Genomic DNA, 17,740 nt, shown 5'->3' with positions numbered 1-17,740 from the left:
TCAGATTTTATTAAATAAGGCACGATCACAAGAGCAACCAAAATTCAGTGAAATTCAGCTTCACCAGGAAAAACACAGAAGCCAGTATATCCTCTGCTTTACCAAATAGTTGTCTCCATGTTTGGACCTCAGCATTGTTGCCACCTCCTTCAGATTGTTGCGGTAGCTCTGCTCCTCAGCATTACTGGGAAAGGACACGGAGATGATACGCTCTGTGATGTAGACAAGATCCACATCATAACTCTCATCCATGGCTTGGATCAGACTCAGGCTCCTGTAAAGACACAGACATCTGTTCAGACGGATTAACTTTTTAAAGTAGTTTTTTTTTCATTCCTCTTTTTCCAGTGCCTTCTAGCTAAACTTACATGGCAAATTAAAATACAATTATTTATTTTCAATGGCAAAATCTGAATTTTTATTCTGACCCCTGAGAATGCTGTATTTTCTTCCCACAGTATTTGAATCACTACAAAACATTATGTCCTTGTTTGTAATATCTATGGAATTGCTCTTAGTACAGAAGAGCAAAGTGTAAGAAGCTGAAAAGGTTTAACAGCTATCAACTTAAGGCTCTATATTGCTATGATTTGAGCATATTTTACACAAGCTTGTGAAATGCATCTGTGGATTCCAATGCTAAATACAGTACTTTTCAAAGACTCAGCAAAACCTAGACCTGTGTAAATGGGAATGCAGTAATATTACAAAACACGTTTTGTTAATATTAATTAATAGACCATAAACATTTAGGATAACATATGGGCTCCAGTTGCAAGTCAATGCATGTACTTCACTGTGTTGACAAAATAATATATTTATAATTGATAGCATTATCTATGAGTTATGTTCATCCTAATTCTTGATTTCTGTAGTGCTTTTACATTTATTTACACATAATGCAATGCCTGTGGAACTGTTAATGCTATAAACACAATCAGTGAATGAATGCTCAAACATTTTTTCAATATTATACCGTAAATGTTGATTTATAACCACAGTAAGTCTCACAGCAACTTCTTACCACAGAGTTTCTCAATATCCCTCAAGCATCACTGACTAATTTAACCCTTATACCTGTGGTTTGGATTCCTGCCAGAAATGTTTTCAGCAATTAGAATCTGCATTACTGAACTTTTACACATTTATTTAATTTCGAACTTCATCTGTGTGTAAACATTTTCACATTTCTATACAGTAAATACCCTATACAGTATATTACATTTGAAGACTAGCAAAATTATAATATTTACAGTTATCTGTTTCATGTGCACTAGGCAAACTCCATTCTGTATGCACTGTATTCAATGCAAGTATGCACAATTCAAAATAAAATAAAAATGAGAACTTCCAGTATGAAAGATTGCAAATGAGAGAAGGCCATCCTGCCAGTCTGGTTTGGGTAATTTAAGTGAATCTAAAGTTTTGTCTCTTCACTTCTTGAAGTACCCCGAAATGTGAGACCCATCCAGCTAGCTAGGGAGCTGGTTCCAGACACCCACAACTCCTTACATGATAAAGTATTTCCTATTTTTCCTATTTGGATTCCCTTTCAGTTTCTAATAATCTCCTTTCAGTCTCCATCACACTGAAACATAGTTTCCCTTGTTTCAAATTATACACATTCTGTAGTCACATTTCTTTAGAAAAACAATATAATACACTATAATACTATAAAACACCATCCCATGCTCACCTCCTTCAATCCTTCAAACCCTCCCAAGCCAGTAAACCATCACCCTAACCCTAGTGGCAATTCCAGCACTTAACCTCCTTCTACTCCAACAATAAAGGGCCCCAAATAGAAACACTAGATAGAGGTATTTAGTAACAGGGTCAGTAAGGCTTTGATAGTGTCCACCACTACACTCTACGGAAATCATCATAGAGTATAACAATAAGAAAGAAAAGGACCCAAACACTCTGATCTCTTTCATGCATAGCTTCCTGCATCGCAGAATCCTTCTTGTGATACAGTATGTATAGTGTATGCTCCTTCTTATTGTAAAATAAACTTGTGAATGTTGATGCTGAGGTTAAAGGCCTATTTAGTTTGGACTTGTACAACATGTTGCATAGTGTATATTACTTTTTTTCTGTTTAAAATATTGACTGACTGGCCTCTTAACCTGAAGTGTCCCATAAATTGGTTACATATTTATTGGTTTGAAATAAAATGAGGAACAAATAGCCTTGATTTTTTCTAAATCTTTTAGAATTGCCTCATTGCTGTTTTTCAGTTGACCACACTCCCTCTGTTTTTACCATATGTATTTTTTTCCAGTAATTTGTAACTCGTACATAATTTAAATCATTGATAATGATCAGGAGAAGAACTGTCCTAAAATTGCTCCTTGTGGTACACCATTTGCCTAATAAGATGTTATGTTCTTTAAGTTGACACACTGCTTTCTATTCAATTCTCTCAGTTGTCAACTCATGGAAATTCATTATTATTCCTCCATCCATTTTCTTACCACTTCATCCAATACAGGGTCACAGTAGAGCAGCAGGCTATCCAGGCAAGTAAAAGTCAGGATACCACCTGGATGGGACACCAGTCCATCACAGGGCACACATAGCCACAGATGCACACACTCACACCAGGGCCATTTTTCCCAGAAGCCAAATAACCTACCAACATGTCTTTGGGAGCTAAACGGAGCATTCGGATTAAACCCACGCGAACACGGGGACAACATGCAAAATCCATATGGAAAGCATCCCAGGAATTGGGCCCAGAGCCTTACAGCTGATAGGCAGCAAAGCCAACCACTGTGCCACCCTGCCAATCATCTTCATTACTTTGCATTCAGAAAGCTTTAATTTGGGAATTAGTGTGAAAGGCAAAATTCATATAAAAAATACCTAGAAAAGGTGTCTAGCATATCGTAGTAGATTTTATTACCAGTGATTGTAGAAGTATTTTAGGTGGTGAAATGTTTGAACCACTACTTTCACACAAAAAACATAGCTTACAAGCTGTAGTAGTTGCACACATGTGCATACTTAAATATGGTGAATATTGTGAATGTGATGACATAGTCCTCAGCATATTAATCAATGCATATTTAAGAACATTCAGACTTAAACTGTATCACAACCAAGTTTCTGTAAATCATGCATGCCGTTTTAGATACAGTATCTAAAAATACACAGTATTGATTTTATGCTTTTCCTTACATATGGTGATGAAGCTGTGAGTATGTGGTGGAGGGGATCCCCATTACCTGTAAAGCGCTTTGAGTGGAGTGTCCAGAAAAGCGCAAAGTGTAAGCAATAATAATAATAATAATAATAATTATTATTATTATTATTATTATTATTATTATTGTTATTATTATTATAACCTAGTGACGTTTTGCTGTTAATACTTTTGCCCTCGTCAACAGACCAAGTGGAACATATGAATTTACTGACACAATACAGCACACAACAATATTTCTATTTGCATATAATATCCACTGTATTTCAGTATGGTGTTCATCAAACAAGGTAGCAAATGCATACATAAACTGATTTTTTTATTTTTGTGTTTATTTCACATTATGTACTGTATTAGGCTTCAGTTTTAATAAATGCAAAAGGATAACTAAACTAAGTAAAGATGAGTGTCATGTCTTGTCCCTCTGCCCATGAATCCAAGTGGTTAAACCATAAATGTATATTTAAGAAATTAACCTTGTACTACACAACAGAAAATATAGATGTTACAGTAACCACCTTTGAACTGCAAAAAATACTGAAAGTACTGTACATTGTATTGTATATTTTCCCTATGACCTCAAATTCATATCCAATTATCTGCTTTGGTAGTTAAAATGAATAGGGCAATTCATTTTATATTGTTTGGAAAGTTAGACAACTGGAATGTAGATTCACAGTTTCCACATCCAAGCCTTCAATCTGCTTCAGGCTAAGCTCCTGTTGTGCCCACATACCATATGCTTCTGACACATTGACTGTTGCATTGCATAGTAGCATAATGTTAAGCTTTCCATTCTATAGTACAATCAAAGAAAGTAATGAAAAGGTCTATAAAAACATATCTCATGTTTGAGTCCATCTCATATGTACTGTAGTACTGCAGGTTTTATTTGATGCAACCCAAAACACTGAAAAAGATTTAGAACAGATGGATGTTTTTTGCAAACCAATCACTTACAGTATGTGTACTCAGAAAATTGTTAAAGGACATTCAGTAATATTTTATTATTATATGCATTGAACACATTTTTCCCCTTCAACATGTTTACCAAAATGTCACTTTATGTGTTCACCATGCATACAGTATTTATGCTAGCATGCCACAAACTTATGTTCTTATTTTGTGTGAAAAAACACAAAAACTAAATGATTTTGTCATTCAATAATTATAATGAAAATTCATATGGTAAAGGTAAAATGTGGATGGAAATGAGAAGCATTGCAAACAAATATGTGATGACTCCTATAACTCCTATAACATTGTGAATAAAACACAACTGTGCGGTCTAGGCGTGTAGGAAGGGACAGAGGATCCCACATACCTTCAAATAAGAGTGTACTTAAACTAGACTTAACCAAATTCAAAATAAGAGAAAAAATCTTTGGACTTACCGAGAAGGTCTTCGGCGGGACTCCATACTCTTGGAGGATTTAGATGAACCCTAAAAACATGTATATTTGATCAGTGCATTATCAATAATATGAATGGAAATATGTTGATATAATAGTATTCACTCAAGCTAATAACTATGTTAAGTTTTGAAGCTTTTGACATTTCTCATATGTAACTGATACCAGATTTTGGTAAAAACATTATGTCTATGGTATTGATTTCAGTCAGCTCCTGCAACTATTTCCAGAAGAGAGAGAAAGAAAGAATGAATGAATAATTAATAATTTAATTATTAATCAATAATATTGTAATTTATTTTGTAAACATTTTATATAACATTATCACAACTGTTTTACAGTTATACAGTAGCAAAGTTGTGGTTTTAGTATATATGAGAATACTTGTGTATGTATGTCTTCTTTATTAAAAAGATCATGAAATAAGTTGATGAAATAAATATATAAAGATTATCTATCACTTTTTAAAAACACAGAAAACAGTATTGGACACCTGGAAAACACAGTTAGGCCTGTTAAGCAAATGTAATTCAGTAAAAGACATGAAGAAATTACAAGAGGTTGTTTTGTAAAGCTTGTTGTCAATATATCATTGTGTTGTGACAGGGATGAACTTTAATGGTATAACAATAACTGATTTAAGACTTTTCCACAAATTAAAATCTCATGGTTGGAAAGAGAAAAGAAACTCCATTCCCTGACAAAAGGTTCTTAAATGAAAATGTGTTCAGTCCCTTCAGTTCCAGAATCTGAAAAAGTTAAACTAAAAGCCACAGTTAAATGATTAAAGATTATTTGATATTTAGTAGCCTAACAAATCAAGGATTTTGCCCATTCATGTGATCTTAATTAAAAAAATATCAGAATGCCATTAATTTATATCCTGTTTTTTAAGTTCAAATGTTCAATTTTCATAAATACTAGACAGTGTAGCTGCATTTGTTTTAATGGCTGATTGAACAATTGGGAAATTCTTTGGGAAATGTCTTTTTAAATTAAATGTTTTCATAAAATTGTAATTGCAATTCTTAAGGCAAAAACATGTTAATTTCATAAGATGATGTAACATGATCATTAACTACAGTATAGTATATACAGTACACAGTATATATAGTATAATTAAACACTGTATATATAGACATACTGTAGACATACTGTAGTTAAAAGTATTGCCCCCCCCCCCCATCTCCAGCTGTAGTCTTCACTACTTTACTAAGCAAAATAACATTCGTTTAACTATGACAACAAATTCATCCATAATAATGACCACTTCTAGTGAAATAATTTTGGACAGATTGTAAATACTAATTTCTGTAGGTATACTGATTGAAATAAGTTTTCAGTTTATAGCAGAAATCATAATTTACAAAAGAACAAAACATGAGTGGTTCTGCATGTGTAACAGAAGAATTATACAGTAAATTAAAGAGTAACAGTTATGAGCTTCCAAGTCAATTCCAGTATAGTTATTTCTGGTTAACAATTATCAAACCATTGTGAGTCCCTTATTTACTTTCACTGGCTTTATAAAAAGGCAATAATACTTTATTATGAAAAAGGTGTGGTAAGAAGGGTGGAGATATAAAATTGAGGTCTTTAATTCCCAAATTGAAGTGATGCTCTTTGATTCAACAGTCAATTAAATGAGAAAATGATTCAATTTTCACTTACTGAGAAACGTAAGAAACAATGTTACAAAAATAAACAGTCATTGGAGAACTTTTTTTAAACTGTAACATCCAAGACACTTTCATACTCTGCAAGAAATCCCCAGAGGGGGACAGACTGGTTTATCAGAGGAGTGAATAGGTTGACTCAACCCTGATGAACTTCACTGCACTCCAATGAAACTGCATAGAGCAACGTGCTTTGGTTTTCTCTTCATCCCTGGCTTCTGTTCCACAGGAAACAAACAGACTTCACATTAGAACCTATTAACAACTCCTGTGCTCGTGCATTGACCCTATTCACAAAGAAGCCAATCAAAAGGAGACATTCAGTCTCTGTTGACATCAGTACATGGAAGGCAAGGTAAGTAAGAGTGCTGTGATCTTAGCCATCTATCACGTAAAACACTCTAAATCTAGATGACGTTTTTTCTTCATATTTTCTGGATATAAAATTGACAAGTTTTTCCCTTCATAATTATGTATAAAAGCTTTTATATAGTACTTTACACCTCTTGACTGTTTAAATTTCAAGCATTATAAAGAAGTTTTGATTAAACTGCATGTATTTTAAGATATTCCATGTTATACAGTATTTGTACACAAAATGAGACTTACTGTATAGTGACATATAGAGCAACAGCACTAATTTAATATATAAAATGTGCTATGGCACATTTAATACAAGAAAAATTCCAATGCTACTAATTCTGTTCACAGATATCATTTATCCACTTTATTAATGAGTCACCATCTCAGCTTCTCTAAATAATTTGTTTCACTGGTCTGCATTAAAGTAAATAGTTTTTAAGAAACAGGAAAACAACACACAGACCACAGCTAACATTAACAATTTGTGACAGTAGTGCTGAGTAAAGTGCTTGCTATTGACTTGAACATTAAATATCCGCATCAAAACAGTTGTAACATCACTGGGGCATTGCATATATTGTCAGGAACTAAATAAAAATGCTTATTGTCCTTGGAAATATGTTAAAAACAGTCATATTCCACTTTGAGTTTTCCACATGAGTGTTCTCTATATTGTATATGGTTACAGTATAGCACAATATTTTCTTTAACACAAAACAAATGTTAATACTGAAACAATGTATGCAGTTACAGTACTTAAAGCCCAAACGAATATACATTTCTGAATATCTCCAGCAAACATAGCAAAAAAGCCTGAGAGCTCAGAGACTAAACATTCAAGCAAATTACCTCCCACCCTGAAATCACCCCCTGAAAAAACAGAGGATAGTAAATACATCTTCTTTAGCGACTTGAACATATCGAAGCCTCCAAAATCAAATCAAAACTTTCAACATTTCCTTGATCTGCCTACAATTATGACTCTTGAGAAATCTCAAAAAGAGTCTGTAAAACCCATCATTATTATTAAAAACATCTGCAAGCACTGGTTACAAGGATGATCCAATACACTTCAAAGAAGGGGGGCAGGCAGTTTTAGTGCGATAGAAAGTTTCAGAGAAAAACTTGGAATGAAAATACATGCAAAAGCTAAGCATACGCAACCAAAAATGAAACTTCAGTGGAAGGATTATAACGCATATTTTTTCTTTATGACCCTTGAACCCTACCTTAAATAGGTAGCCAGTGCTCCATCGCCAGGGCATTCTCAAAGAAGCAAACTTTCTCCGGAGAGAGTTGCTGGGGTTCATGGTGGAAGGAGAAGGCTGACTGTTGTTATGCATTCTGTTCTCTAAACTATCCTTTTTCTATGAAAAAGGGCTCTATTTTAAGCTGAAACTGTTTACAGGATGCCACATGCCTGGCGCCGATTTACAGTACAGCCAAGATGCTCTCTCTCTTTCCCCTCTCCACAGAAACTCTCCTCCCTCTTTCCCATGTTGTGTTTTGCTGGCATCCAGATTTCTGTAGACTTTCTCGTCTCTGCCCCACCCTGGTCCCTGTCGGGGTCAGACTCTCATCAGCTGACTCCTTGGAGCTGGAAATGAACTGCTAATGTACTGCATTGTAATTTTCCTAGTGCTTAACCCTCTCCACACCAGGCTGCTACTCTGGTGGCCTTTTCCCTTAAATCTGTTTCCTATTATAACTCTCATTGAAGTGCCCTGTGGGAGACTTAGGAAATAGAGTGCTACACCATCAATTAGTGTGTGGGGTGACAGCATTGGAGAGACTGTTATTGAGTGTTTAAAATCTCATAAAAATTACGGGATGACACTGTTGCTTGAAGGCTGAACATCTACAGCGGTCATTGCCACAAAATAAAATTATTTTTAAACCCAGCAGCTACAAGGCAAAGGATAACTTCATATTACCAGTAAATTCGGAGAGCAGATCAGCACTTCCTACTACCTAATATGTGATTATCCAGAAGACAGTGAAGAGACAATCTCAAAGCAATGTGTTCTGCCTGCGACACTTTTCCTCATTACAGCAAACAGGAATCCTGTATATTCATGGAACACCTAAGCATATACTATACTTATATACTATAAATATAGTACAACTACAAAACATAAGTTTCTTGAACAAGAAAATCATGCACTAAAGAAATCACATGGAAACTACTTCAGGACTCTAAACACAAAGACAGTTTACCGTCATCATACTGCTGAGACTGTTAGCAAGCTACGGTGGTTTTCCAATTTCCATTATATTGGTGCAGAATACATTTTGCCTAAACTAAAGTTACATGTGATGTTTGTTATTGTAATACGACTGTTCTGTTGTATTTTTCTTTTAATTTGGTAGGACCAAATTAACATTATAAGTATCTGCCCTCTCAAGCTAAGGAGATAGGGTGACACAACTTAAAATTTTGATCCTTTCTCTTGTAAAAGTGAGTTTACATAAGCAACTACAATACTGCACTTTCAGGAGCTGCAGTGCGATAAAAATAAATGCATTTGAGGGAGAGTAACTCCTTTAGTAATTACATACAAAAACAGTACTGTTCATTGTCAAACACATAGTCAGAGTTAACAAACTATTACAATTATTACCACACTGCATTAACTGAAGAGTAAATGGCAAACTACAACAATTCACTTGATGCATAAACATTAAAATTCTATGTATTACACTATATGGCACAGCCAAATTCCATGCAATCTCATCCTAATAACACAAATGCAAAACCAAAACTTTAAGTGAAGGCTTGAGGTAAAATGAACGCCTACATAACACCATAATATAAACATAAGTATTGAATTTAGAAAAAAAAACAGTAAGTCTTCCTTTTGGTTGAGTTTCAAATTTCAGAAGGGGACATCAAGGAAAAAGGTAAAGATAAGCACTCTCTTTACACAGACAAACATACAGTATACTGTACATACTACACTGATTCTTTATTACTGTACATTCCATTAAACCATAGTCTGTATCTTGCCTTTAAAAAACTCCCACCTCTAACATGATATTTCCTTTCTGAAACTAAATAAAACCAGTCAAAACCAAAAGATGTGTCATATAAATTCTATACACATGACACACAGTATATCCAAGCAGTTTCTTTTGAATAATGAGGTTATTATTGTGTGAGTTTGCTTTTGAGTTTAATTTATAAAAGAAAATTTAACTGAAAGCAATGGACATTCAGTATAATTCATTAATTGATCTCTTTTCAAAAGACAAAGAAATGCAGGAAAGTTTTTTTCTGTAAAAGAAGAACCTTTCATGATATTTAATCATGAACTGTAATGCACAGTAATGAACTGCAATGAACTGTAATGACAATATTTGCATATTTTCAATACCTTTGTGTTTGTGCAAAGGACGTACTGCAGATTTAGGCTGGGTACAAACACATTTGCTACAACTGAATACAAGTACATTTCAGTTTACTACAGTACCAATAGAAAATATGGGTATCTCGAAAACACTGGCTCTCAACCTTTGAAATACAATGTCCCCCTTTCAGCTAACACAAAACCATACCCCCCACTTAGTGTATGGCTTAATAATTGTATTTAAACATTTTTAAAAATCATTTAATTTCAATTGTTATGTGTGAGCTTAATCTTACATCAATTAAAAATAATTTTACTTTAAAAACAGGGAAACAGATCAAAGGTAGTAAAATTCACATTTAAAATTAGTTTATTTAATTTAACAGTTCGCCTCAAGCATTGTCTATGTGAGGTCAAAAGCTGCTCATTTGCCACAAGTTTTGAAATCCTGTTTTATGGAAGAAACACAACGCAAGTCACTTTCAACATCAAGTCTGTTGCAATGCTTCTGATCATGGAAAGTGCAGAAATCTCAAGCTTTCACAGACGGGTGGATAAAAATGGCACGAGGAGGTGCAGAGTTTGCTCGCCTGTTTTGGGGTAGACAGGAAAGTGTTTCAACCAAAACATCTGTAAAGTTAACTGATGTTATGGGCAGTTGGGTCATATTTTATTTCCAAAAACTAGTTCCTTGTTCTCTGGCAAGGACTGAACTTCACAAATGAAAGGACTTTTCATGAGTTTCCAAATAAGATTTTCTCTCATTAGGTCCAGAAAGTATCTCTGGAATTCATCGTCTAAAATCGTCTTTCAAAGAATTTGCTGGTTAGCACCAGACACAAATCAGTGACTAAAACATTGCATATCAAGAGACCCTTGATTAGAAGGCAATTCTTTTGTTTCTATGTATAAAGTGCTGTAATTAATGTTGCCTTTTAGTCAGAAAAATTCAGTGCGTACTGTATTTCAAGTTAGTCATATATAAAAAGCTATCGTGGCCCCCTTTGGATGTTATGTGTCCCCCTAGTGGAGCACACCCCACCAGTTGAGAACCCCTGTGCTAAAGCATCACAATAATAGGCAATTTAAAAAAAATAATTATGGAGAACAAAGCCTTGGTCTTCCTGACCATTGCTTTTTTCCTAACTGTGCTTCTGTATCAAAAGGTCACGATTGTGGTGATGCATGGCCATGTGAAATAGAAAATTATTTTATTTAATGCAAATCCTCATAATGTTAGTCATACACAGCTGTGTGTGGTTGAGCAAGTGTGTACTGAAAAAAGAAAGAAAGAATGGAATCATTGTGCATTTGATCCCTGAATACATTTATATCGTTAAGATCAGAGACCAATGATACTGTGTCACGCTAAAGCACAGGAGCTCCTTCACCACGTTTTATGTATGGTCCGATCATTTCGAATGTTTTCACATTTTTTTAGTTTTGAATAAAAAGTATCTTTGTTTTCATTTTACTCCTGTCCCAGCTTACTTGTCTCTTGCACAGTGTTCAACTAAATGTTTTGTCCACAGACTTGACTCATAAGCTTTAAAATCCTACACACAGAGCAACAGTCAGAAATCATAACCAAGTGTTATGATATTTCTGTCAACTAAGAGTAAACATCTAAATAGCCAATACAATAACCAAAACTCCACAGAGGAAAAAATTACTAATACAAGCTGATACTATCCGTGTCTAACATTTTAAAGATGATGATAATAATCTTCTTCTTCTCTAAAGAATATGGAGACCAGATCACCAGAGAACAACAACAAAAAATAATAAGTTAGAAACAAGTAATAGGTAAATTAATTACAACAAGAAATGGAGTGGGAGTTAGCTATCACACACACAGAAGATCATCCAGTAAGTCATTTACTTCCAAGTGTTTTACTTACCGTTGTGTCTACATGCTTCAATGCGATGTCATTACTTGGAGGCTGGGGAAAAGGAGAAGAGGGGGGAAGAAGAGCTGTTAGAAAGAGTAACCCATCTTAATATTAACCAAAAGGAGTGTAAAAGAAAACTCTTGCCACAGCAGCAACAACTGTCCAGCAAATCCTTTTATAGCCACAGCATTCCAGTGAGAGTTAATATTCCGTGTGGAAGCAAGACATTTTCACTCCATTAACCTTGGAGAATAAGGTAAATAACACACATTAAAAAAGAAAATTTTCTGTAGTCGCACACCCAGCTGACAGCTCATCCCTGGAACAGACACTTACACACATGTTGTAAGTTGATCTGGTGCTGACAGCAGTAGGCAATAAACTTACACTGAATGAAATTTATTTTCCTTTAAATGCAGAGAAGCAAACGGGCAGGTTTTTCTACTTGTAAAATGCAGAAAGATGCCTCCTGTTTGTCTGCTTTCATAGAAATACCTTTCAGAACTGTGGACATCTGTTATTCAAGATCAGCAAAGGCAGTTTTGACATTGATGTAGGAGTTTTCATCCATCAGAAATGGCTGCCTCCCCAGAGTATAATAAAGAACATTATCAGTGTGAGTCTCACTTGCAAATCTTTGGCAGTGAGTGCCACTTAATTGTTGTACTGGCTTCTATAGCTGGCTGAGGTTGATTCACCTGACTGCCAGAGACAGCTTTACAAACAGGACAGAAATTGTCATTTCTGGAGTTGGCCATGCCTTTTCTACTTGAACTGCTAAGTTTTATCACACATACAGTAGTGATAAAAGGTGCAGTTGAAAGATGACACAAATGATATGAAAACATATCAAGATATGCTTTTATTGTTGCAGATAAAACATGATGCTGATATAAAGAAAGACCTCTCCAAGCAAATTCCTACAGTACTTTAATTGCTCTTATTTGCTAGAAAAAATAGATTAATCCTGTGCAGATTTAGGAAAACAAAACTTGTATTATAAAGCTTATAAACATAAAATGTAGAGCAAACTGAAGCAGCCTGAAAATTCAAATATCATGTACTGTCATACTTAAAAAGATCATACACATTGAAGAAAAATCAGTTTAAAAGAAGAAAATAAGCTTGGTAGCAGTAGTCAATGTGAACACCAGACAAAGTATATCTCTGCATATGTGGGAGCATCTATAAACAATACATTTAAATATTTAGAAGAAGAAGAATTTCTTTTCCATTAGTCAGACATGTAAAGTTAGCAGAGAGTCTCTTGCAAACCATATACAGCAGTCAAGGCTTCATACCAACCACTCTGCCAAATGCCCATTCCCTGTCAAAGGAAGAAATCATTCTTTTAGAAAAAAAAATGTTTATTTATAAGAACTCAGGCTGCAGGAATCCATGATGTCATGTGCCAGGTTTAATCTGGTTTGTTTCAACTTGTTTATATTAAAGTGAGAGAGCTACCACGAACCAGAGCAATAGAAAAAAAAATCTGGAACTTGGATCTTTTACTAGTTGCTTTAAAAGGAAACGTGTTCTCAAGCATGTAAAGGGAAAATACTATTATTCTTTTTACTATATTCTCTGTCATTCTCAGTCATACTTTTCTAAGGTTAAAATAATAGCTAAGGAGATGAGCACCTGGTTTACCCTAGCTTCTGCTACAGTATGTTATGGCCTCATGTGGATGGATTTTTGAAGTGATATTATAGTAGTTCTGTGCTAAGCACAGACTTTTGTCTAATTAAGGCTAGTAACTACGACAGACTGTCAGGCAGGGTGGATTATAACAAAGAGGTAGTGTGGAGCTGGGGTGGTAAAACCTAAAATGAAATAACAACAGAAGAAACTCCAGTGCATGTTTAAATGGAGAACAAACATTAGTATTTATTTTAAAGGAAATTAAATAACATGCTCTGGCTATATAGGTTTCAGGTAATTTAATCAATCCAATAATCAATCATCATCTTGTAACACCACCATTCATAAAAATGAGTAGAAAAAAACAAGAAACACAAACAGAAAAAATTAAATGGCCTACTTAATAATGTATTTGGAGTACCCTTATATATTTTTCAACATGGAATTTATTGGATTTAAGCCATTTGCCTTGTAATGTTAGCAGTTACTCCAATAATTATGTATTTCTTTTTACTTCGGTGTGTCAGCCAATCAATTATGGTTATGGACAAAACTTCCAGAAGCAGCATTGACAAGTGAGCTTCCTTACAAAACAGGTATAAACACTTCCATATGATTCTATACATTTTTTTCTTTTATATATAAACAACTTAATGGAAATGCAATGACCTACTGTACTAAAGTGCTCAGTAGGCCTGAGGTTTAGCCTTTTAGACTCAAACCCTTAGAACTAAGTAGTATGGTGTCCAAAACAACTCCTATAAAATTATTATTATACATTGCAGCACAAAGATCCTCTTCTCACTATCACAAAGAAAGAAGAGTTACTTGTTAATCTTATTCTAATATTAACTGATTTCAATGCTTCTAAGACTAAGGCTATGAAGCGTAATATGGTAATACCACCCTGTAGCCCCCTGCAATATTTTTTTAAGATATCATCCACTGACCTGAAGTTCTCAGTTGTGAAATAAACATGTATCTTACTGCCTAAATGTGTATTCCTAAACTGGTTTTCATTTTTCTTTTCCTCTCAATTCTAAGTTGTGTCTATAAGGATGAATTAAAACATATGAGTCCCTTCTCCCTATTCAGGAGTAATTTGCTCAGTCACTAGTATGTGATAAAATTTCCAGTTAGTCACAATGGAAAATCTGATCTTTCATCTCCTACAGAGTGAGAACAAGCCACCTTAGCATAATAACTTCATTCAATTTAATAAATTATCCAAGATTTTGTGGATCTTTTGTGCAAATCCATGTGTGCAGGATTACCAATGTCAGTCATCATTAATAACTCAAATTCAGACATTCAGACATTTATTAATTATTTGCTAATTTTGAATATTGCAATATTAGAGGGCCCAAGTACAGATATGTGAGATTGCTTGAAAAACACAGCTACAATATAAAAGAAAAAAAAATCATGAAGTCTGTCTTTGAACAGGCTGAGATTAATATTTTATGAAAATAAACCCCTCACACTCTCCAAAACAACATTGTGCTCATTTTCAAGAGGACTGTGAAACTTGTATCAGAGGTTTGGTTTGGCCATCAGTGAAGGTTAGGTCATTGCAGCAAAGCAATACTGCAGACTATGGATTGCCTAGAATTCAGCTTGTGGTCTGCTATGCCTCTTTTCAGTACAGGAATGATATTTAAATGCAGAAAGGCTTAAACATTTTCACAGGTTTCATCTCTTAATACCTGCTTTTATATTTAATAAATATCATAGTAGGTTTCTTGGACCATTTTTCCATGTACTCTGTACTGTACCTCAATACATTACTATGTTCTATACTAAACACAAAAATGGGGTTACTTATAACAAATTCCTTAATTAAAGTTATCCATGCTGAATTTGCACAATATTTCTGATGTTCACCTATCTTTTTTAATCTTGATATCCCAGTTACCAAAGAACTAGTATTTATTGTGCTGTAGCACAGCTTTCTTTTGTTTATATATTTCTTTTACCAGGCAATGCACTGGAGACCCATTTATCCAGCAGGGCATTTACTGTAGTAATTTGTGTGAAGTATTTTGCTCAAGATCACAACAACTGCATACTACCCATTATTTGGGACCCCAGCATTCAGCATTATAACCACTACTATTTGTTGCTGTTTTGCCAAGAGTTCACCACGGTTTACTACATTAAATATTAAATTTAACATGGTAAGCCTTTTTAAAATACTGGATTTTTTGTTAGTTTATATTTGTTGGGGATTACATTAGTGCTGGATGAGGCCATGTTGATTCACAGTCTGACTAATGAATGTGCATGATTCCCAGCACAGTGGCTTCTTTATGTACAGTATACTACACCAGTATAACCACGTTTCTAATGGAGTGCCCTACATTTTTTTTTAATTTATCAAGCAAGGTGTTGTAAGCAGTTTGCTAAAAGCTATTTTTTCACTCTTCGTTTGCAAGTTTACAGTGCTTACAATGCCAGAGGGATGAATACTTCAGTCGGCAACTCAGAGAATAGGTACAGACTGGAAGGGAGCAGGGAATTTTAGAATGTGTGGAAATAAAAGTATTTCTCATGAAAAGTGCCTTTCGAAAATGCAACAGTATGAACTTCACTAATTTCAAAATACACTTTTGTATACATCAACAAAGTCCTGTAACAATGTTGTGTTTTGTTTCCGCTAACCTGAAAGCTCATTCAGTACTGTCTCATTACAAATTGAGGCCTCTTTGGAAAGATGTGGGGGGAATATTTTTCATCAGAGGGCTGTGAGAGGGTGGTTGCCAGCTGTGGTGTTTGAATCAGCTTGGAACCACCCCTCCCTGCCTAAGAAGTAGGGTAGGACAACTGCAGCAGGAAATAAGCTTCTTCACCCGCCACAGCTCAAATTAATTCCAGCGTGCTTGCGGTTTGGGATAAGTTGGGCTCAAGGCGGTTTGTTGGTCTGACCTTTGCTTGCCTGCCTGCCTTCATCAAGATTTTGAACTGGCTTTTTTGTTAGCATAGATCCCTAGAACTCACAAATATGTTGTCTGTGGTTGCATTTTATTCTAAAAAGCATGTGTGTTTTCTTTCTTTTTAAAGACCAGCCTTTATCTCAATTTACCAGTTCTGGCTAACCAGAATGTAAGAGCTACATCCTCACGGGTATTATATATCATGGCCTTCACTGCATCATTCTCATATTTTTTGTATTATTTTTATTACACAGACGTCACCACATTTGCATTCATTCTTAACTAAGTCAAAGGATTTTTAGAAATCCTTAGAAATGTATAGATAAGATTTAAAATATATACAGTATTTAAAAAAAACTGCCTGAGATATTAAAATATAATGTTAAAACCTGAGGAATTAAACATGTGAAGTATGACATAAAGTTCATACATTTGTTTAAAAGTTTTTAAATACTTTTTGCACAATTAAGAAAGTGGGATTCACAATGATTTTTTTGTTCTTCACAGGCTTGCCAAGCATATACTGTAGATAAGACTACTTTTAAATTTAGTACTTAAATGTATAGCTAATGGTTACAAACTTCTCCTTTACAATAACTTTTTTTGAATTTCTAAACTCTATAACCACAGCTTCCTAATCCTAAACCCTTTCTGTTCCAGCTGTGGCTTTAAGGAATAACAGTGGCTTTATTGAAAGATTGGATCACAAGTACTCACCAGAAAGGAATTTATTTTCTTTATTTAAAGATACTTACAGTACATATCAATGCTCAGAAATAAACTACAATAAAAAAACTATTATCACGTAGTCCGTTTTGCAGAACACTTTTGCTCATAAGCAAATAACAAATAACTCAAAGAACGAGAGCAATGGTCCTAAATACTTTACATAATGAGTCTGAGAAGAGAAAAATGTGCTACAGCTCATCCAGTCTGTGCTGACTCCTACAGGTAAATTTTGGTTATTACTAATAAGCACTGTAACCATAAACGTTCAGCTTTTACTTATGATAGAAGACATTTAATGATTTCTGGAAAGCAACATTATGAATTATAGAGGACAAATGGAGAATAACTGTAAATGTCCAAGCACCAACATTTCCAGATTTGTATTTCCTTAAATTACACATTGTAAATTAAGGACAGTGTTTATAGTTACATAATGTAAAATATTAGTGTGGACACATCTTTAAAATATTCCTTTATTGTTAACAAACCTATGCAATAAAAAATAACATTATCATTAAGACTTTTTAGGGAAAATACCAAAA

General features: G+C 34.4%; 1 protein-coding gene across 13 annotated transcripts in view; it reads right to left on the bottom strand.

Moving 5' to 3' along the window:
• Window positions 1–17,740, bottom strand: part of tns1b (tensin 1b) — a 254,799-nt gene that overhangs the window by 78,573 nt on the left and 158,486 nt on the right. For 12 of the 13 annotated variants that reach the window (XM_015359171.2, XM_015359174.2, XM_006636697.3 and 9 more), the window contains 3 exons: window positions 11,905–11,946; window positions 4,600–4,649; window positions 103–274 (listed from right to left, as the gene is read on the bottom strand). In XM_015359171.2, coding sequence (XP_015214657.1) covers window positions 103–274; window positions 4,600–4,649; window positions 11,905–11,946 — 264 coding nt within the window. Of the gene's footprint in view, window positions 1–102; window positions 275–4,599; window positions 4,650–7,885; window positions 7,989–11,904; window positions 11,947–17,740 lie in introns of those variants that run through there. The other variant, XM_015359180.2, reaches the window with a different exon arrangement.

Source organism: Lepisosteus oculatus, chromosome 12, assembly GCF_040954835.1.
Source record: "Lepisosteus oculatus isolate fLepOcu1 chromosome 12, fLepOcu1.hap2, whole genome shotgun sequence".
Lineage (NCBI taxonomy): Eukaryota > Metazoa > Chordata > Actinopteri > Semionotiformes > Lepisosteidae > Lepisosteus > Lepisosteus oculatus.
The sequence above is the reverse complement of the archived record's forward strand: the minus strand, read 5'-3'. Positions and strand labels throughout refer to the sequence as shown.